Source organism: Camponotus floridanus, unplaced genomic scaffold (assembly GCF_003227725.1).
Source record: "Camponotus floridanus strain SB8 unplaced genomic scaffold, Cflo_v7.5 scaffold9, whole genome shotgun sequence".
Lineage (NCBI taxonomy): Eukaryota > Metazoa > Arthropoda > Insecta > Hymenoptera > Formicidae > Camponotus > Camponotus floridanus.
Window position 1 is genome coordinate 368,726 of NW_020229860.1, and position 22,043 is coordinate 390,768.

General features: G+C 37.9%; 1 protein-coding gene across 2 annotated transcripts; it reads right to left on the reverse strand.

Annotated features, from left to right (window-relative positions):
• Positions 1-1,515: 1,515 nt before the first annotated feature.
• Positions 1,516-16,508, reverse strand: LOC105259327. Of its 2 annotated transcripts, none has more exons than XM_011271205.3 (5): positions 15,505-16,503; positions 14,463-14,629; positions 8,533-8,669; positions 7,356-7,532; positions 1,516-3,938 (listed from the first exon to the last, which is right to left on the reverse strand). In XM_011271205.3, the coding sequence occupies exons 1-5, from the start codon at positions 15,592-15,594 to the stop codon at positions 3,781-3,783; spliced, it is 729 nt and encodes a 242-aa protein (XP_011269507.1). In that variant the 5' UTR covers positions 15,595-16,503; the 3' UTR covers positions 1,516-3,780. The 2 variants fall into 2 exon arrangements, with proteins under 2 accessions (XP_011269507.1, XP_011269508.1); XM_011271206.3 differs by having other exon boundaries at positions 3,886-3,938; positions 7,310-7,532; positions 15,505-16,508.
• Between the last annotated feature and the right edge of the window lie 5,535 nt (positions 16,509-22,043).

The window sequence follows — 22,043 nt, forward strand, 5'->3', positions numbered from 1 at the left end:
ACGGTTATTAATATTTTAATCGATTCAAATTTTAAATTGTGACCTTTCGAAGAGAATCGATTTATATTTCACATCAGAATTCATGTAATAATCATATAATAAATAAATGAATAAGGAAAGCGTGAAAAATTTGAATATATAGATTGTAATTTTCTGCAACAAAAAAAAACATCGCAATTTTATAACACGATTCCAATTTTTATTCAGCGTATAGTTTTTACGGTCGAGCTTGATTAGTTTTACGATTATTATATCGATAACGACTACGACTGTTTATGGTGAAGACTAGGGAAATAAAATAAACGTCCAATTTTCCGCAATTTTACATCTTTACATATAATATGTTTAATAATCTATGAGAGACAGCCTATTGTTTCATCGATATTCATTTTCGCGATTTAATTATCATGCGGTTTCATATAATCAATTGCAAATGAATTAATTATCGTAACTATTACCGTTCGTTTTGAACGATTCAAATTTATTTCAACATCATATACATTATATTTGAACGATTTGATTTTGCCATTTGCGTTATCTTACGAGTTCGAATCATTTTCTAATGTTTACAATGTCTCTCTTACTGTCTAAAAGTACGACGTATCAGCGCTATAGAATCTTTGTCTCTTAATGTTCCCTCAACTCAAAAATTCGATGAGTAAAATATTCGTATAATTCGGTCCCCTTTTCATACCGTGGTAGGATTCAATCAGAACTGAAAATTGCAATTTTCGGATCAACTTTTACTGATAATTGACACCCGTTGTTTTCCCTCGCTAGAACAGCGTTTCTTTTAATAAACTCTAGGGGAAATAGAGCGAGTATCAATTGCGAAAATCGGCTCAAAAGTTTCCAGTTCTGGATGAAATGAATAATGGCAGAAATAATCGAATCATTAATTCGAGATGCGTAACAATTGTTCGTGAGAATAAATCCCATCGAGTCTTGATAAGACAATCTTCTTCTCGAAGAAACGATTCGAATCGATCCATCTGCTCGATATACATCGACAAATATCATAGTTTACAATTTACGTCAATTTTTCTGCCTTAATATTTTACGCGAGATCGGTCATTCGCTATATGAAGATTAATGATTATCAGGTAAACGATTCGGTCAGCTTGTTCGATATCATAATTGATATGTGTAATTTAATCGAACATACAACTTTCTCGCATTATACTTATTGTTAGATTTTAGGAGAAGAACGAGATATACGTTGTCATTTCCGCAATGTTTATATAAAATAGTCGCTCTATTGTATACAAGTATATAGTCTTCTAATCTAATTTACATACATAACAACTTAATCGAGTTACCATAAAACGTTCAAAATATCACATATCTTTTGCGAACCTAACGATTAAAGGTAGGAAAGAATTAAAGATGTATACACGATAGAGTAAGAAAGATATGTAAGAATACACACTCGATAAGAGAGAGATAAAAAAAAGATATATAACAAAATATCTTGTATATTTGAAAATATCTCAAATATTTTTCGTATTATATATTATTATACGCACGATCATAAATTACAATTGTGTCTATGTGTGTGTGTTGTAATGTTCTTAGACCGGTATTCATAGTCCGGTCTTACATTTAGGCCCGGTTCCACAATCCAGTTAATCCGAGTTTAAGGAGTGAATGGACCAATCAGGACCCAGTTTAACGTATTAAACTCGGATTAACTCGCGTTGTGGAACCGGGCCTTAAGATCATCTTAAGAACTCATTCAACCAATCAAATAACTACAATGCAGCCATTGATTAATTTAAATGAATACCGGCCTTAGAGGCTATTAATTCTCTTTTTTCCTCTATGTTTGCTAATAATATTTTTTATCATATGATTATAATATGATTATTAATCCAAAAACGATAACGCGCTTTATTTATGCGAGAGAATCGCTGGAGATAAAAATAATTATTATTACAATTTAAGAGCATTTTTTACCATATTTTACTTTTATAATATCGATTTTGTTTAGGATTAAAATCATGATCACGCAACACGCAAGTTTTGCGTACGTCTTGCACATGTGTACGTGTGTCTGTGTGTGTGTAGGTGTAGATATATGTGCGCGCGCGTGTGCGTATATCTACGTATTGCTTTGTAAATAATCTCTAGTACCTATATGTGTAGGATGCCCTATACGTAAAAGACCAGATGTCCTTTTAATAGCACTGACTAATTTGGAGTCGGTGTTTCTTTAGCAAAAATATCGAAGAAGGTCATCATTTTTCTCCGTCATATATCTTAAACTAAGTCTAAAATATTAAGATTCTTTAAATCCCAGCTATAATTAACTGAAAAGTTGTTCTGTAATATTAATCTTTTGATTCTACAAGATTTATCTTGTGAAAAAGCCCTTTTTTTTAATCGTTTATAATTAGAAAATTATTGATACCCCGATATTTCAGCCAAGGAAAAATCGTTTCCGAATCGGTCAAAGAGAATTTGTTACTAGAAGAACATTCGCGTCGTTTTGGGACATCCTATATTATATATGCGAAACGCGCATACTAGAAGACTACATTGCGTGTGTGCCCATCGCGCGTTATAAATAGATCGAGGTTGGTCCACTCACTTGTAAATATGCTAGGACATAATTGTTCCACAATATGTATCTACCGCTTTGACATAGACACATTATTCTGACGATTCTCTCTATATTTCATATATAATATATTCGTCTAGATTTTTCATATAGAATTTAAAGACTTAGACTTGATTAGATTAATATTAACTAACTTTGATTACGAGTATGAGTATTTCGAGTCGAAACCTTTGATTAAAATTAATACATGCGTTGAAAGATTTAAACGCGATAAATTGGGAAAATTGACGTTAATTCTCAAGGAATTCTCAAGGAATATGATTTGGGAAGGGACTCAGACATACAGACACACACATACACATACAAACACCACACACACACCCAAATTAGATTTGAAACAATGTATCAGTAGGATTAATTAAAGGATTTTAGCGAACTTGAATAAAGGGTTTCTCCCCTCATAATGCCAGAGCGCCTTTTGTTCCGCGACTTGGAAATTCTGAGAAGAGTATAGGAGGGCGTTCAAAAAAATGAAAAGGGTATCGAGTGCCACTAGAATTCTTGCTGAGAGGTGTAAAAAGTGAGGCTGAAATTCCCTCTTCTTTATCCTCGTCGTCCATTACTCGTCTTCATTATGGTGCGACTTCTTAATAATTTTCGGTATTAGAGTTTCGAGCTCCTGCTCTTTGATTGTCACCAGCTATGTGATTAAAAGTTTGTTTCGAGGATATTTCTCAAGTAGGATAAGTTTAGGCCTCGGTTAGGCTTCCACGTGTCTTCCGGCATTATTGTTGACATTTTATCGTTATCCGCTGTTTTCCGTAAAAAAAAAAAATAATCTAAGACAGATGAGCATGTTAATAATAAATTGGAGGATGACGTCGTAAAATTAAAAAATTGCGATAAATAAACGCGCGTAACATTAAAAGTTTTACCGAACAAAAATTACGGTAAAAGTAAAGACGTAATATATCAAAGTTTGGATAAGAGAGACTTTGAGTTCCGGCTGGAATAAATTATCACATAATTAGATACAGAATACTTGAAGTACTTTATAAATTAAACTTTCCTCTCATACGTTTACGAGCTAAGATACCTGTCAACGTTATTTTACGAAATATAGTCGGAATCATTGCAAAAGTATCGGTGCGCAATAATTATTTTCATACACATATAATCGAAAATATCGTATCTTTAAATCGATAAAAACGAATTATACGTTAAACATAATTTGTGCTCGCGGCACAGCACAAAAATCTAAAGCCGCTGCGGAAATAGGACGATTGTCGATCTCTGTTGCTGCTCCATCGGTGCATTCTTCGTGTTCCGTTGTTCCGATTGATTTTGTTCCCAGTGCTATGAAGGGCCACAGGTTTTTCTGCGAAGAATCAGAGAGAGAATCTTATGTCTTTGGATAATCGTGATTTTATCGCGTGCCTTTGCCTAAGGAAATATAAGTTTTCTCAATTTTGAAAATATTTCATAGACTTAAATACAAAAAATACTGTAACAAAAAAATAACGTAACAGGAATCACAATGATATTATATAAGAGCTACAACTTTTTATATATATAAAAAAAAAAGAAATAGATACAATATATTTAAAATCTTGAAGAAATATGCGAGAAACGAGGGGAAAAGGATCGTTTTTTTTTCTCTAGTTACTATTGAGAGGACAATTTAATTCCGATGTGACGATTGCTATAGATTGCAATACCATCGACGGAATTTTCTCGAATAACACCTGTCGGTCGCGACAGGAATATTGAAATTCCGCGTGAGATTGAAAGCTTACAAGGATAATCTCGCGAGGTTTGACGTAACTCGCGAGAGGATATCGACGCCCGTATTAATCCTAAGCAGCGGATGTATAATATATTCCGCTTAGATAAGTTCCCTATTTGTTATCTCACCGACTGTATACGTCCTTTCAAATATCGCGAAATTAATTTCGCTCCTCGTGCAAATCCGACCGCAAATCGGAGTACGCGGAAAAAGCATGAAATGTATATCGTCGAAACGAAATGACGGGTAATCACAGAAATTAAATAAATCAATCAAAATTTTTTTTTTGTTGCAGATTATAATTGAAAAATTCTTCAGAAAATTCTTCACCAAATTCTTCACCGTGGGAAAATTCTTTTAGTGCGGTGAAAAATTTCGGGCCACCGATGAACAATACGCAACGTTCCCGGTCAGTTTTGCGTCACGGAAAAATTGGATTGTGTGGCTTTAACGAAGAATATTGCGTTAACTGGCATCGGATTAATTCAACGTAGCTGTATTATGGACAAGGGGCGGAGGGGAGGAAGTCAGATAAGAGGCGTGCGGCAATTCCGTTTCTTGGCGGATCGCGTTTCTGCCTTAGCGGAAGTTATTCGTTGAATTCCCATTCCTGAGTGACAGACGGCGGGATTGTTTCGCGAATATTGCAGGCGAAAATTTGCAAATCCATCGCACGAGTACATCGCCCGACGAGTGATTCTCGTTCGCGGAAAATGCGCTTTTTATATCGCGGGCTCTTTTCGGGCCACGACTCTCTCGAGACGGTTGACCGCGTTTTTTCTCCCCCTTTTTTCCCTTCTTTTTCGTTTTCCGAGATCCTCATTTTCTCCGCGAGCGAAAACCAGATTTTGCCCGACTCGCGACCTTGACCCGTATCACGTTTCATGTCAAACGCTGCTGCTTTTCCTCTCGATAACCGAGCCGTGTCCGCGCGGACTCGTTGCACCATTTGACGTGTGTCCCTTGCCTGCCGCGCCTCGAAAGCTGGGTTGCACGGTCCCGACCTTGCTCCCGAACCTTGCGCGCACCGTATCAGCCCCGACTATTAATTACTAATTTAGCCGTGAATACGTTTGCAAAATAACGCTTCCTCTCTTATAGCGACGCGTATTAAGATCGATTAAAAATTAATACCATTACGTCGTAATTATTATGCGAACCAAAACAGAGGGAACCAGCGTATTTTCGAATTTTTTCTCCATCGAAAAATGTGCATCGCAGCGTTCTTATCGACAAATTTGAAGGAGAAATATTATTAGCATTGGATGAAACATTTTCCATATTGCATTAACAAACTTCTAACGAGCAAAATTTCATTCGGAAATTTAATATGCGCATATTTTCACTCTTTATCTACTGATTCGTTTCAAAGTTATTTAACTAAGACGAAAAGTTATGTTATTAAATATTTCTGATAGGCAGTTTGCGCTTTTGTTTCTTGCAGTTGAGTCAATGTCCACTATTGGCGAAAAAATTTTCGCCAATAGTGCACAACTCTTGATATACTTGTACTCTCAATATATATATTTAATTGTGACACTTGACAAATTAAAATTTTCCGTATCAAAAAACGCGCATTTTTAAGATAAAAAAAATGTACATAACGTTAACGTCTTCAGCCATTCACAAATTTGCAACTTGAATGCAGATATGAAAACATTCATCGTGCGATATTGTTTCCCTAAATCCTGGATTGCATGTGTGCCTTTCCTCTTTTCACATTCGTTAGTCTGGTTCATACAGTATAAAATATAGATTGCGTGCTGTCTATCTTTATCGGAGTGTAAATTTTAGAAAAAAAAAGTCGATATCTTTTTTACTTTATTTTTCTACAGTAGTATTTCCCTTTAATTTCTCGAAGAAAGAAGATAACAGTGTCATGCTCTTCTCGTCTAAATTGTGCGCAAAGATTGATCGCAACAATTTTTTTCTGGTTCACTCGGAAATTTTTACGTTTACGAGATAAGGTATTGACTGCTAGATTATATATTAGGGGAGAATTTCCAACAACGGTATCTCACATTATTTGTCATTATTATTAGAATATTTGAATTTGAAGCGGTTACAGGATATTCCGGATCCACAGGAATGTCATTAATTACATTACGATCATGATGAATATAACATTGTGTTATTGCTCCCCATCACATTGATTTATGAAAGAGAAACGTAGTTTAATTTGTGCTCAAACCATCTCTTGGTCTCGTCTATTCCGCTCCCTCATTCGCTCCCCTTCCTCCTCCCTTCCGTTCCGCACTAAAGTCAACTGCCGGCAGCACAATGGAAAGCAATATTTATCGAACAAGCGGGCGAGATTGTTTTACGAATGGCAGTCTAGATTTGTTGGCCAACGAGCAGTATTTTTCTTCCTCCCTATTCCCTCTTGTCCTCGCATTTATGCCCTCTGGCATTTGCCACTTTCGCTCGTCACGCTTTCTTCACGGACCGCGGGGGATGCAGGTCGGACAAGCGGATTTTGCAGAATGAATCGTCCTTGACCCGTATATTATCAGGGTCTAAGGTCGGACGATTCTCTCTCTCGCGTCCACTATCGATGCGATCCTTCGTTACGTCGTGCACGCGTTAATATGCTCGCAAAATCCGCAATTTCTCTCATTATATCAATCTACATTATTCCATATCTCTTCCGTATCTCGTTTCAAGAGCCGACTCTTTCCCATCCGTGTATTTCATCTGTATATTTTTTTTTTCTATTATTAGCATACTTTTTGCACAACGTCGTTACGCGAATAAAAGTCGACATTTATCCAACCTCGACCTTGAGAAGCGAATAAAAAGTTGAGAAGCGTGAATGAAAAGAACAAAGAGTGAAAGAATATAATTTTATAAATAAGAATAGTTATAAAAATCTTATTTTTACTGTGCAAGTTGCCTTTGCGTGAGATAAATTTGCCTTTCGAGAACTGCGATTGTTACATGTGAGGAAAATTATTATTAATTACTAAAAGGTCTCGAGGGATACGAGCCAAGATATCGACGAAATTGTACCCGTGTCAGCCTCGGATTGGGGCATGAATTCTTGTAGCTCCGATATCAGCTGACCGATCTCTTCCGAGTCCTTTCGGATGCTGCAGAGTTCCTCCTCGTTGAAATCCGGCCTGATCTGTTTGCACAGGAGGATCTGCGAGACCACATTGCCGATATACGAGGGACCAGCGCGGCTCTCTGTAACGCGATAACGAAAACTGTGTCGTTAGATTTTGACGACGTCATTAAATCCCCCCCCGACATCTCTTTCTTCATACGCGAAAAATATTCCGAGCGAAATAATACTGGGGAATAACAATAATGTTTTTTATTGCAACGATAACCTGCGATGTTATGTTTAGCGCGGTTTTAATATAAAAGTGCACAGGCTATTTCTCATATTTTTCCGACGAGATTTAAAAAAGTCCGCATGAACTTTAGCACATGCAGTCGAGAGGGAAATGAACGAGCACTCGAAGTAATTCGCTAGCGCTAATATCAAGCAAATAGTTATTAAATTACCCGAAGTAATAAAAGTTTTGCTTTTCTAAAAGAGACGAATAGCTTCTATTATAGTAAATTGCTCGTAATCGATGAATAATTGCACAAACATTTGATTTAATACGAAAATACCTGCGATAAGAGTTATTGTTATTTACCTCGATTCATCGCGAGGCAAATTTGGCTCTCTGTGTTTCGATCGAAGGGAATGATACACGGTGGAAATTAGGATTTATCGAATGTGTGTAACGACATTCAATATTACAACTGTATGCGATAGTTTTCAGAGTTATGATCCTCTATGAAATACATGTCGTAAATCAATCTATCCAGTCCTCAACTCAAAGCGGCCGCAGAAATTGATTTAATGCTACGCTTCTCGCAAACCGATAACGTGTGACTCGATTCCGCCTTTATACTCTTAGGATATTTAGATAGAATCAAGTTTCTCATGTGTAAAGCTAACATTAAAAAAGTATAGCGGACAAATGATATAAATTAAAACTTTGTTTTGATCGATAAATACTCATTTATTTCTTGAGATTGAAATCAAGTTATAACAATTTATAAAAAGAATTACATGATTTATACAAAGAGCTCTCGTATTTCCGTTCGTATTTTCCTGTATTTGCCTTGAGAAATTTCAACATGATTATATTATACCAAGAAAAACATTTATATAACATGCACGACTTACCGTAATATCCGGACATGTCCATGGGTACGATTCGTATAAGATTCTTGCTCTTGTGTAGCTCGCGTAGAAATAGTTGTACCACGTAAAATAATAACACTAAATTTGGACTATCCACTGGTATTCCAACGTCCATAGCGCTGTAATCAAATACATTTTCAAAAGATTATCATAGCGGTGTTTGAAATTAGGAATAAAATACGAGAGGTATAAATCGCATGTAATTTTATTATTTCAATATCTTATTTAGAATAATGAAGAGGACATTTTTTTACAGATTAATTGATTAATACAAGAAATAGAGGAGTCCCGAGAAGTAAAATACTGATTTAAATCACGTTGCTTAATGAAAATAAATCGTTGGATATTGAGAGGTACGAATTACTTTAATGACTTCCTTTCGCTGAGGATGCGAATTTAGTAGAAAGTCCGTAAATCCGATTTCCTTTGTCCGCGGTGCGTGGTTTGCCGAATTAATTATATTAAAAACATAATTACCATTACTTAAGCGAAAGCACCGCCAGCGTAACGTACTAGTGCTGGCCTCATTAACGCGCGCACCTTTCGTAAACGTGTTCAAGTGTTGACGTGTCACCATGAGCAACATTTCTCCTCCGCTCCAGTCGCGTGCATTTTTTTCTCTCGCTTTTTCTTTTCGCTAATATTTGCGACGTGGCGGATAAAAACATCATAAAAACATCACGGCATTAAAACATCACAACGCGCTCGCGATTATATACGTAAAAATTTTCAAGAACGACAAAATAAGACTTGAGGCGGTGATTCCTAACTCTAATGATGTATTTTATTAGACGAAGAGATAAACGAGAGAGTTTCATCTCTCGGCGAAATTATTTTTTGTGTAATAAGTATGTTGCTTTAAATTTCCAGAGTAATATCTTCGCGAAGTAATAAAATACACCGCGAAACATAATCCAATAACGCTGATTCGTGACATAAGAGAGCGGTAAAAGGCCGCAGGAAAATCAAGTACTCTGATTAATTCGTTTTACGTCAATTACCGTATCGGTCTAGCATTGAACGTACTCCTTGTGCAGAAACCATTTCGGTTGGCTTCCGGCTAATGAGATTCCAATTAACGTGTGAAATAGATTGGAGCGACCTAAGGCAACCGACCTCGATCTACGAGCATATTCGCGATCGTTTCTTATCTCCTTACCAAGACGAACGATATCTCTTTTTTTTGAGTATATCAGCTACATTTTTTATTATTTATCCCGTGTATTAACAATATCTAGTTCTTGGCCAAATATTGTATATTAAGGAGAATATGAGAAATAAAATTTGAATTATATTATGAAAATATTAATGAAGAAGGCAAAAACAAGGAAATATATAACGCAAAAGTAAGTCTACTTTTGTTTGCCCTATTTTGCGGTTGTAATAAACTACGTAGTAAGGGCTCGGATTTCAATATGTCGGAATTTAAATTCCTTTGCAAACAAGCTCTCGTCCGGTTTATATAGTTTATCCCTTTCCACTTTCGTATAACCCCCGTCTAACTATTTGCACTGAAGGAAAGAGAGCTATCGATTTCACAGATTAGTTCCTCGCAAAAAGTTAGGGGAGGTGAGACAAGGGTAGGAGCGGATTTCGTAAAAAGCGCCACTCGCAATTACAGATTCTTTTTCCCTACCTTTTCCTTTGGTTTCTATTTTCTTTTCTTCCTTTTTTTTTCTTTCTTTTTCTCTCCCATTCAATCACTTTTGAATAATTCTTTCTGGGACTTTGCACATGTTAATAAAAATTTAAATGTTTGACGACTTTGTGTTTCTCTTTGAGATTTTTTTGTTCATTCTCATTGTCTAAATGAACAATATTGTATATACATGAACGTTAAGCATACATTGTTACATGTATAGTCTAGCATGAAACATTAAAACAAGCACGTTATATCCTCACATTAAAAGACAATTAATGCGACGAGCTTAATCGCCAAATTATTTAATACACAAAAGTTGCGCAAGCCTCAGAGATGTGAATACATAGTAAAAGATAAAATGTTAATTAAAACACTTTTCATATGTCCCAGAAAGTCCACTCTCAATTTTAAGTTAGACTAATTAATTCGTATGTTACTTATTGATAAACTAAGGCCGGTATTCATAGTCCGGTCTTTATACATTTAAGATCATCTTAAGAACTCATTCCACCAATCAATGGCTGCATTGTAGCTATTTGATTGGTTGAATGAGTTCTTAAGATGATCTTAAATATAAGACCGGACTATGAATACCGGCCTAAAAGTGTTAAATAATTGGCACAACACTTTACATTCATTTTTGCTATCACCAGCAAATGTTTGAAAGAGCGCGAGAATAAATCGGGAAGTGAGCGCGGCACGAGAGAAAGAGAAGGATAACTCCCGATAACTATATATATATGTACAAAGTTTATTCTATATCACAAATTTACAGTTTTAATAAAGTCACAATACGAAAAATTCAAGCTGAATTTTATAGATTTCGCGAGCAACGGATAGAACTTCTAATCTAAGAGAGCGAAATGAGTGCGTCGACAACTTTTAGACAAAAGGCTGACTTTAAGTATATTGTAAAAATAACATACAAATTAATTAAAAATTACATTAAGAAATAGTTACAATAACTCGTAAGAAATGTTGAAAACATTAACATATAATAGTAATTATTTTACTTAAATTATTTGTAATAGAAACATTTGATTTTAGTAAATTTGATTACTTTTGTATGTCAAAGTTCACGATTATTTCAAGATTTACGTTAACTTTTCTTAGAATATTAAACTGACTTTGAGACATGTTGATTGTTTAAAATGATTATGTTAAAAATACGCAAAATAATATTTCACTTCTAAGAGACATGTATAAAGTGTCAAGTTATGAAGTTGACATAAATGTAACACATGAAAACGTTATAAAAATAATAACATATAAGTCGTATGTTAATTTTACATTAAAGTACTAATCAATTAAAGTACTATCAAAGTACTAATTAAAGTACTATCAAAACGTGGTAACACAAGAAAATTTTAACACATGGACGTACAATTTTGTAAACTGTGTAAACGTCGGAATTTTATTTTCTCCATTAATTTATATAACGATCCTTCTCGTCGATTGAAATGATTCTCCTTGACTCGAAAGTTGACCAATTACCTTAATACTATTTACCGAGCTCGTAGCTATAGATGTGTATACCCGTCTCTGAAAAATGCCGGATAATTATGTAAGGTATTTGGTACGCTGGATTCCGCGGAGGGCGAAAATAATTATTCGCCACGAAAATTGAATTGTTACGCTTAAATATGAGATAATATGAGATACTAAACATGCAACGGGATTTTGAACGAGCAACACGTTTAATTAGATAGCCGCATCGAGCAGTTATCGCGCCTGCCGTACATGTGCGCACGCATTATTTTATTTACTTCACTTAAGCCGGATCAACGTGTGGCCGTTACGGAACGATAATTATCGCAATCCCCTTCCGCTTCTCGTTACAATGCTGTTTATCTTCAGTTAGAGCCCGGAATAATGTTGCTACGTGACCAGCATTCGCGTTTCCTCCGCATTTGATTACGTTAATAGCACCTGCACCGCGGCGACACAACGAGCTCCGATTGTTCGCACAAATTACTCTATTGTCGCATGTAGATCGTTTTATTAATTACTTCTGGAAGGTCCGTCTTTATCATTATCGTTACATTTTTTTTCATTCGATTTTTGAGCATTGTTATGCTTTTCTCGAATCTTATTTCGTGTTTCGAAAAATTAAAGAGAGAGAGAGAGAAAGGCAGGGAAAAAGCTTAGGGTATAATAAACTTTTTTATCTGTTTGCCAATGTTACATATTCATGTGTAGTTTTTTTTTTTTCGAAGTGCGAGGTACAATCAATCGATTACCTTTACATGCGCGTTCAATCACGTATTACGTACATACACATCGGCGAATTTGCGCTCTCGCGCAAACGTCACGAGGATTTCGTGCGCCGCGAAACATGCAACTGCATCGATTATGCAAAATACACGCCGTTGTTTTTATTCGCGCGACCTTTTTTTCACGGATCAAAAGAATAATCATTCACCGCCAGCTTCGCCTACATATTAATCCGCGATTATACGAAAGGGACTTTGACTTTTGGCAGTGCTTTTCGAGCTTCAAATGCGATACAACTCCTATATACGATATGCCAAGATGCGGAAACTATAGTATTTGTGCATCTCGGAGCTCTTTATGGCGATTAAGTTATTAATAAGAGAATCTCCCGCAGAAAGATGACACATATACACGTACAGACCTATGCGCTCAGTTATTACATTATCTCGATTGCAAGATTTAAAGCGATTCTCTTTTTCTCTAGCTTCACGTTAAGCTCACTTTTCCCCTTTTATATAATTTGTATACCTGTCCTATTTAGTTTGGAAAATACACTCCAGAGTTATTGCGCTTTTAAGCGTTAGTTTATTCGTTATCATATTTTATTGGTAATTTGCCATGTCCGGAGCATCTCGACGAGAGCCGGTATTTATTCAGTTGTCGTTCGAGCTCGGCTTCGCGAGCGTATCAAGCGAGTAAGGTCTGGAATTTTAAATTGCAAACCGTTCAATTTCCGCTGGACTGCGAGGCGCATAAAGGCGCGGGGAATGCGTCGCGCCAACTTTTATACGTTGCTTCTTACTGCGAGCAAGTTACAAGTCGCGCAAACGACACGAAAACACAAACAAAGAGAAACACAATACTCCCGGCATTAATACTTGATCGACGTCGTAAGCTCCGGCTCTCGAGAGCGCAAACTTTCCGTGAGCGAGCGCGCCGCCGCGACCTGGATCAAGCGAGGGAGATTGACGAGGTACCGCCGCGCGACGCGTACATTTGACTTTACGTAAATCCTCGCGTTACGGACATTACGACGACGTTCTAGCCGGATGTCTTTCGCTTGAATTTGATCTAAAATTGAGTAACCGAATTCGACAGAAGTCATCGAAAAATTTTGTCGAAGATAATAACATATATACGAGAGAAAATTGACGACGAAGTCTGTCGATCGAGATTACACACGGCGGAGATTTTTATTAGATTCCCGTCGACGGAGATGATCAAAGTTCGATCGAAATTTCAGGACGACGACAGGAAATCCTACGTAACCCGGCGATAAAGGACACCCGCGGTGCGCCCGGCAAACTTACGGAATGAAAGTTATCGAAGAGGTACTCGGGTTAGGGTCGAACGGCACGTGACGCTTTTCTCACGACCATGATTCTTGGGAGCGTTCGGTCGTCGTCGGCGTCTATTTGTGACCTGCATTGTGCGACGGGATGACGGAAGCGATGGATAAGAAATCGAGGAAAAGTTTCTCTCCCTCCGTCTCTCTCCTCCTCTCTCATCGTTGCAAACTAGTTTGAATCCGGAGTTTAGGACGGCGGAACCTTGCCCTATATTTTCCACGTCGTTCTCGTTAATCCCACGGTTTACTCGCGCGCCTTTTCTCCTTTTCTCCCGCGGTCATGTAAATCGCATAGGTCAAAGGACGGTTCTCGTTATTATCGTCGGAAAAATTGGCAAGAGTAGCCTCGACCCTTACGAGAGTACACGGGGGTATAAGAGGAAAAATCGCAAAAGGGGAAACGAACGTGTAGGATCGAGCGCGTTCATTTTCTTATAGACTTAAACGTCCGACAAATGCGTATAATGTGTGTTTCCCGAGCGAATTAACGCATTGAGCACGCATGGTTTGAACCTGTGGAACTTGTTCGGCGTATTAAATCGAATTAATGGCTTCGCGTATACGTGTATATATGCGATATTAACGATTTTACGGGATACCATCTTGGAGAAAATTCGAATAACGCCACAGGATTTCCATTCTTGCGAGATCACTTGGAATCTTGGGGCGATTTGAATAAATCGGGCTTGTCCCTAAATTGAAACTCACCTCTGCACATGCGGCAGTACCAGTTGAGAGGTGCTCTTGCAAGCCTCCACACAGTTACGACGTAGCCTTCGTATTTTCTCCCGTAGTTCCGGACAATCGCGCGGTTGTCCGATATTAATGAGTAAATCCCGAAATTGCGCTACCTGGCTGTTTATGTCCTGGATTTGCTGAAACGCATGAAAAGCGAAACTCGCAGTCGGTTATCCATCGATCGGTTCGATTAGGGAATAACGGAAATAACGTCGCGCAAATACGCGCTTTGCGACATCAAGTACACGTATATATTATATATTTCGATTATACATATATATAGATATCCCCTCGGTTATATTTCTCTCTCATTGAGCAATTTTCCTCATTTACGTTTATCAAATATATACCATGTAGTAATATGTTTGCAGAGCTGGCCGCATAATTCGACATTCGAGGAGTATTATTAAATAATTGAAAGCGACAGATAATGGCTGTATCGTCTATAGTTTATGAATCGATTGCGTCGCGAATAATTATTATTCACCCGATGTGATTTACGACTGAACAAGAGTGGAAAATTAAAAAATAATGCCGCATTAATCAGTCCCAGTCCCCCAGCCGCTATTATTCCAAAGTAACCAAATTTGATTATTCACAGGCGAATTATATAAGCGTAAAAATTTCAGCGTTATACATTTTAACATTAAATAACTATTATAATCTTTTTTATTAAATTTTAACATTAAATAACTATTGTAATAATGTCCATTATAATCCATCTATTATCCAACATTTATTAATTATAACTATACAATATTAGTAAATTAAATGTCTATTATAATATATCTATTAAATGTCTATTATATCTTCTGTAAAAAAAGGACGAAACCGAGAGGTAACGACGAGGCTTTTTAAAAACAGAATCGAGAGGCTGTCCCCGGCGGATTAATAAGATTTCGTGAAAAATTCACCGCGAGTCGATTACGTTGAGAGAGCTCGTTAAAGTTACATCAACGGGAGGCTCGTCGGCGCGATCGCGATTCGCGTCAGGATTACAGGATTCGCTTACCAGGAACACCGTCCTATCGGTTTTCTCGGGCTTGTCGCATTTATCGTCGTGATGTCTGCTGGTCGATGGTGTCGGGGAATCCGTCATCATCTGATCTTATTACGGACAACTCGCTCGCCAATCGACTCGGTCGTCACTCGACGCGATCATTTCCGATCCGCGACGCGTAGCGAGGCCACGCGAGACGCATACCGCGAGACCGGAAGTCAACCTCGAGTCACGGCCCGCAGGTGGGACGATAGGTGTACCGATATAATCGCCGCAGTCGCAAGGTGTACTTGGCGCGCATTCCCGCCACGTTTTTTTTTCTCTTTTTGTGCCGCGCGCTGGTTATTTTTACGCGATCAATCTCGCGTCACTTAAAGCTGGCTGATAATAGGCTTATCGTTTTCTCGGCAGTAGTATAGTCATCTCTCGGGCACCGGAGCGGTGCGATCGTCGCAGCGTGCTCGACCTTTTCCCCTCGTGTGCTTTTTCAAAGACTCGTGCGACATATTCTAATCGGACGTAGCGTTAATAGGATATCGCGCATACACCTTTTTTTTGCGTTGAACCGGCGATACTTTTCGATTGGAGGCTGGAGATCTCAGCGACTCGGGAGACTTCGCGAACCGCGGACAATTTTTACAACGAGACGAATATTATAATTTGTACTCGAGCTACGTCTCTCGTCTCTCGTCGTTAATGTCGGAAATGTCCCGATTAAATCCGACGTGGGTTTTACGAGAGGGATTTACGCGGTGATCCGCGACGATCGACGACAACAACATCTCGTCCCGTCCTCGTCATCGTCTCGCGAACGATCTCGCGGGATTCGCGCACGATCTTTCGCGTGCGCCTCCTCTTCTCTCACGGCATCTCTCACCCCCGATCACAAGCACCGAGAGCTCTCAGCGGCGAGGGCGAAGTGATACTATATGCGCCGTACCGACACACGCGACAGACTAAAACGTGGGTTTCGCCCTCGAGCTCTTTCACTGCCGCGCGCCGCCCTGGGCCGAGAGCGCATGCCTGACTCGCGCTACGGCTTTCCACTGCGACCGTCTTCCGAGTTTCGCACACAACCCCGCAAAAATAGGCAATTTGTCCCTTTACTTGATAACGTTTTAACTGCACGAAACGCCGTCAATTTCTCCCATTCGTCGGACACAATTCTCAACGCTAAGTTCGCTCGCTGCCACGAGCTACGGGGTAGTTCATTACTATCCCGTTATGGGACAAAAGTAATTTTCAGATATTTTCAGATAAAAGTTTTTTTTACAAAGTTAGATTTTCAGATAAATCGAATTTGAAACTCGCAAAATTGGTAATATTGTTCTCCGTTTTACGTGATTTTCGATGACACGTTTTTTAAAAAATTGATTACAAAAGTAATTTTGAAATGTACGATAAAAATTTCTTTTTCTACAAAGCCAATTTATATTCAGATAAATCAAATACGAAAGTAAGAGAATTAGTTGCATTATTTCTTCGTTCTAAATTTGCATAATTTCCATAATATATATGACATGCTATTACATGGATCGAACTCGTTTTAATAGCGGCTTTCTTCGTCAAAGTATGATTGTCTTTAAAAATATAATTTAAAAAATAATTATTGAAAAATTGATTATTTCAAAAATTGTCTTTACAAGTGACTTGTGTGCCAATTCTGTCTTGGGTGTGGAAATATTTTTTATCATTTTTTTAAATTTATTAGTCTGTCTGTTGAATTTTTTTATTTATGTCTGGCCGTGTTTTTTCGATAATTTTTTTGAGAAAATTCAAAGACAGTATTTATGCGTGAAATTAAAATTTTATTAAGCAATTTTAGTTGTATTAGTAATTATATTTGATTGTTGTAGCTTTATTTTTCCGTCTCTGGAAAAACTGGATTAGATGCAAAGATTCCTGCTAGTTTTAATATGCACAATGCATTCCACATTGCATCCTGCATTACAATATACTTTCTGCAACATACTTTTTAGTCAAGAAATATATACGAGTACTATTCTATTCCAGCGTGTCGCGTTTCGCCGAGCCACTTTACGCGAACTGTGTAGCATCCTTCGTATGCCATAAAGGTATATCAGTATAATGCAATTTCGATACCTTAATTGACGTCGTTGCATCTCGATAATGTTAAACGTCGGCGATATTTTCGCAAAGCGCGTGCTGCACAAGCCATTTTTTTCTATTTCGTCCCGATAAACTTTTGACATTATTACTTTTCGAGTTAGAACTCGAAAATTTGAGTAAAGTTAGAACGTTTCTTAAATTAAAACTCGAGCAAATTTACGTAATTTTTGCAGCGCATACCGCTAAACATGATGCTGCATATGACTTTATTCGCGTATGATTATAAAAAGTCTTTGAAGCTCGCGAAAAGTTCTTCCATCATTTCTTACGACAACTATTTGGCTTCAGGATGTCAAAGGAAAATTTAATTTTGAAAAGCATATATTTTATTAGCTATATTTTGAGTCAGTAAAACCCTTAGAAATACATAAATTGAAAAATCGTATTAATACAATATTATCCTTATAAAGAATTAATAAAATGTGTGTGTGTGTGTGTGTGTGTGTGTGTGTAATTATACATATATAATTTTTACGCAGAGACAAATTTAAATGCGCAAAAAAATTGCAATATTACATGAATAATAATTGTAAAATTGCCCAAAAACATGATAAAAATGCATAACATTTCCATCATTTATTGTGTATTTTTCCATTTATTATTCACGTAATTTTGTAATTTCTCTTTTAAAGTGCACGCAGTTTTTTGCGACAACAATCAACTGCAGTTCTATTAGCGGTAAATCCTTGCATCTGCGTTGGCGTTATATTCTCGGCACGATACACGCATTCAACATTGAATCATAGAGCGTATGCACGCGACAGTATCCATATCTCTATTACACAATTACACAAATTGACAACAAGCAGTTACTGGTCGAGTTGTCGCCGTCGCTCGCAGCGGCACGATTGCTAAATTATTTGATTATTCGTAATTGTTGGATTTTGCTAATATCGAATTTAGGCTGGTAATGTCGAAATATTGAGTGTATATAGGACTGCAACATTGCGATTTTTGGCTGCAAACATGATCGAAAGGACGAGCGAGTTTGCTCAGCGAGTCGCTTGTCGAGCGATCCTGTTTGCGACACTGTTCTGTTGTCGATGTAATTGCACTTTTTATCAACTTGCTCCTTTTCAGATTCTTCTCCGACATTGCATTTTTCCATTTACTCTCACAGCTTCTCGCCACTTGCGAGCTTTGCACCCTCTTTCTTACATCCTCGTTCCTTCGTGTGACAGATAGATTATAGTAGAGTGAGCCAGAGTCTCAATAGAAATTAAATTTAAACCTTGCCCCTCCTCCCCTTCGTCTCGAGATACTTAGTGCTGGAAATTAAAAACTTGCGAGAAAAACGATACGGCCTCTCATAAATTTTCCGTCGATGCTTGCTTACAAACCCTTTATGTAGAAGGTTCGAGAAGGCGCTGGAATAGTAGATCCAGGACACGTTCCCGTCCATACGTTACATGATACATGATCCGCGTATCTGCGGTTTAAAGCCCGGTGGGAGAAACAGGTAAAGGGAGCCGATACTGAACGAAGCAATTCTTGAATAAGGGATAGTATGACCATACAATGACGATGGTCGTAAAATAGCCGTGATGCTTGATGGGCTCGACTAACTTTTCCATTCCGCTTCCCGGTCAGTCTGGCTGCTACGTGTGCATCAAACAACGATCGAAATTTTTTAAAAAAATTACAGACTTTCTAAGAATCGTGCCAAGAATGGTGGACGCTCTTCAAGCTGAGCATCGGGAATACGTAGCTTCCATTCTTGGTACGATCGATAGTGCCTTCTCAAATTACTTCCTGACAATGGCACCTAGGTATGATCACCGGACGATTCAATTTGTTGAAGGGTCCCATAAAAGAATCAATCCCTGGCAACGATTTATGGGGACAGGACTCTCGAGTATCTCGAATAACGCATCGGGAATAATTTTCCTTCGGAGACGCAATAAATTATTGCGGTATACGAGACTATATATTTATCTTCCAACATTAAGCAAATTAGAGTAAATTAAATGACGTATTTGGCGCAACTATTTAATCTTTCATAGACGATGGGCGTGTTTTTAAAAATGATTTTTCCTCTCAGGGGAGACTCTACTCGACTGCATGAACAGCGGTTACACGTTAACCGACCTATCGCAAACTACCGTTCGTATGTTCGTGACAACTCTTAACTGCCTCTTTAATGATTCTGTCGTCGTTGAGAAATCGTTAGTTTCTGCGGCGAACGGCTGGCACATACGACACTGCGAGCCGACCCTAAACGGATTACAAACGCGGCTCCTTTGGTCTCTCTCGCGGAAAATTATAGGCCCGTAAATTCCGGTTTCACGTCGCGGCTTATCGCAGGGATCCCTTTTTTCTCGTCGGTCTCGTGTGACCCTCTCGCGGGGGTGTGATCCTTTCCTGGACTTTATAACGTCGCGCACTCACGTAGAGCACGATGCGGAGGGTTTATTTTAGACGGGAATATACCGGGTTTATTATACGCGAATCGTAACCGTCGAAAGATTTGCATATGCACGCCATAAAAATGCGTAACGAGATCTTTGAATAACTCTGTGCCACAATCTTGCCAGAGACATTGTTTAGGAATAATATCGTAATACGGACTTAACGAAGGATGGATTCCTAGAATACGCCCTCGGCGTATTATTATCGTTATTATTACAATTTCAGAGCTCCATGTAAGTATTGGTTTGTAGATTACAAACCGCCTCCAGCGGATTGCATTACGCTATTTCGTTGCGATGACACTACAGCGACGCATGTTGCTTTACGAACATCATTAACATGCGGAGGATAAGCGGCATGACGAAGATATTCGCTGACGTGTCTTCACGGTTATCTTACTTCTCAACGAAAATGTGATATATACATCTATCTCGCGTATTGCATCATTAGAGGATTCCATTTCCCTTGGTATTATTAATTAAAAATAAAGAAACGTTATGATGATAATGATTCTTCTACTTCTACGCGTGATACAGCCTACGAGTTTTATTCGCGTTATTGATTGGAATTATTACGAGAAAGACTTCTGTGTATTTTTGAAATTATCTTTTCATCGCTAATCGCTCGATGGAACGAGATGAGGGCGCGCGGAAGGTAAATAGCCAAGCCTCAAAATATATTAAACGGTCATCTGGTATTAATTAGTGAACGCGAATACGTTCGAATTGCGCCCGAGAGAACGTCGGCAGGCAGGGGGTGGTTATCGACCATTCCTGCTACATGCCACAAATTATCTCATTGGCCATATATGACCTTGGCCGCAGATTCTGCTCGCGTTACTTTCGCACTCCGCAATCTCAGCTCCGATTCTAAAACGTGGTATCGATACGGGTGAAAAACCGCAAACGAGTTCCACCGATCCTTCAGCTTCATAAAAATCATCTTGGATCATTTATGTCCTCACCGATGAAAATATTAAATAAAATATTAAATAAATAAACATATTAAATAGATAAATTTTTTATAAATTATTAAATATTTATTTATATATATAATAAGTAAAACAAATATAGTATAAAAAGTATACGTATATACATTTTTTAAGTTTATGAAACACTTTTCTTGTTGGTATAATTAATTATACATATAAATGGATGCAAGCGTATTGTAAAATGATCGATGAGTAAATGTTATTTTTTCGAAAATGACAGACATGCGTATTGAAATAATGGATTTATTTACATGGAGAATATTGCATTTATTGCGCAACAGAAATAATATCCGGATGCTTTTCCTGCATATTTAGGTATTCCGGCATATTTTATCATCATATAATTTCTCACAATCGCAATTTGCTTTACGTTGTATATCTCTCCATTTGGATTTTATATATTTATTCTCCATCTCTCTCTCCCTTTTTCTCTCTTTCGCAAAATTTCAACACACTTTCAACAATGCAGAACTCGCAATTCCTCGTCTTTCACTTCGATCCATCCTCTTGATTTTCTATTTCAAAAGCGTGGCTCCCTTTTTATCTCTGTCTCTATTTTTCTCCTTCGCTTTGGCTTTCCCTTTTTCCACCTTTTTACTTATTTGCCGCGACAAGGCAATTCGTCGTGTAAACATACCTTCTCGAAAAATTCAGCCACAGACCACTCTCGAATCTCACCGATTCGTCGTGAGTTGTATATACGCGCTTTCTCAAAGGAAACACGATGTTCGGGGGCTAACGAGATTTTTTTTTTTTCATTAGTTTTCACAGGGCGCTCGCAGTATTATGTCTTTGACTTTAAATTTGCAAGATGAAGTTATCGTGGAGTTACAAATCAATCAAATTGACCCACTTTTGCGAATGAAAGGGTAACCATGTATACCACTTGTAGATATAATGTAATCTCTTGTAATGAGAGAAAATAGAATCGTTGTTAAAGGAAAACCGCTCCCTCGAGGAGTAATCGCGAGTGCTCGCGAAGAATCGATGGTAAGCAACCGCGGAATACACACGGAATGTT

Excerpts from the sequence above, each read along its gene's own strand:
- LOC105259327 (XM_011271205.3), bottom strand. The coding sequence starts at position 15,594 with ATGATGACGGATTCCCCGACACCATCGACCAGCAGACATCACGACGAT. Across the intron at positions 14,630-15,504 it reads CCGATAGGACGGTGTTCCTG|CAAATCCAGGACATAAACAG; the intron begins GTAAGCGAATCC and ends CATGCGTTTCAG. Across the intron at positions 3,939-7,355 it reads CCAATCCGAGGCTGACACGG|AAAAACCTGTGGCCCTTCAT; the intron begins GTACAATTTCGT and ends GATTCTTCGCAG.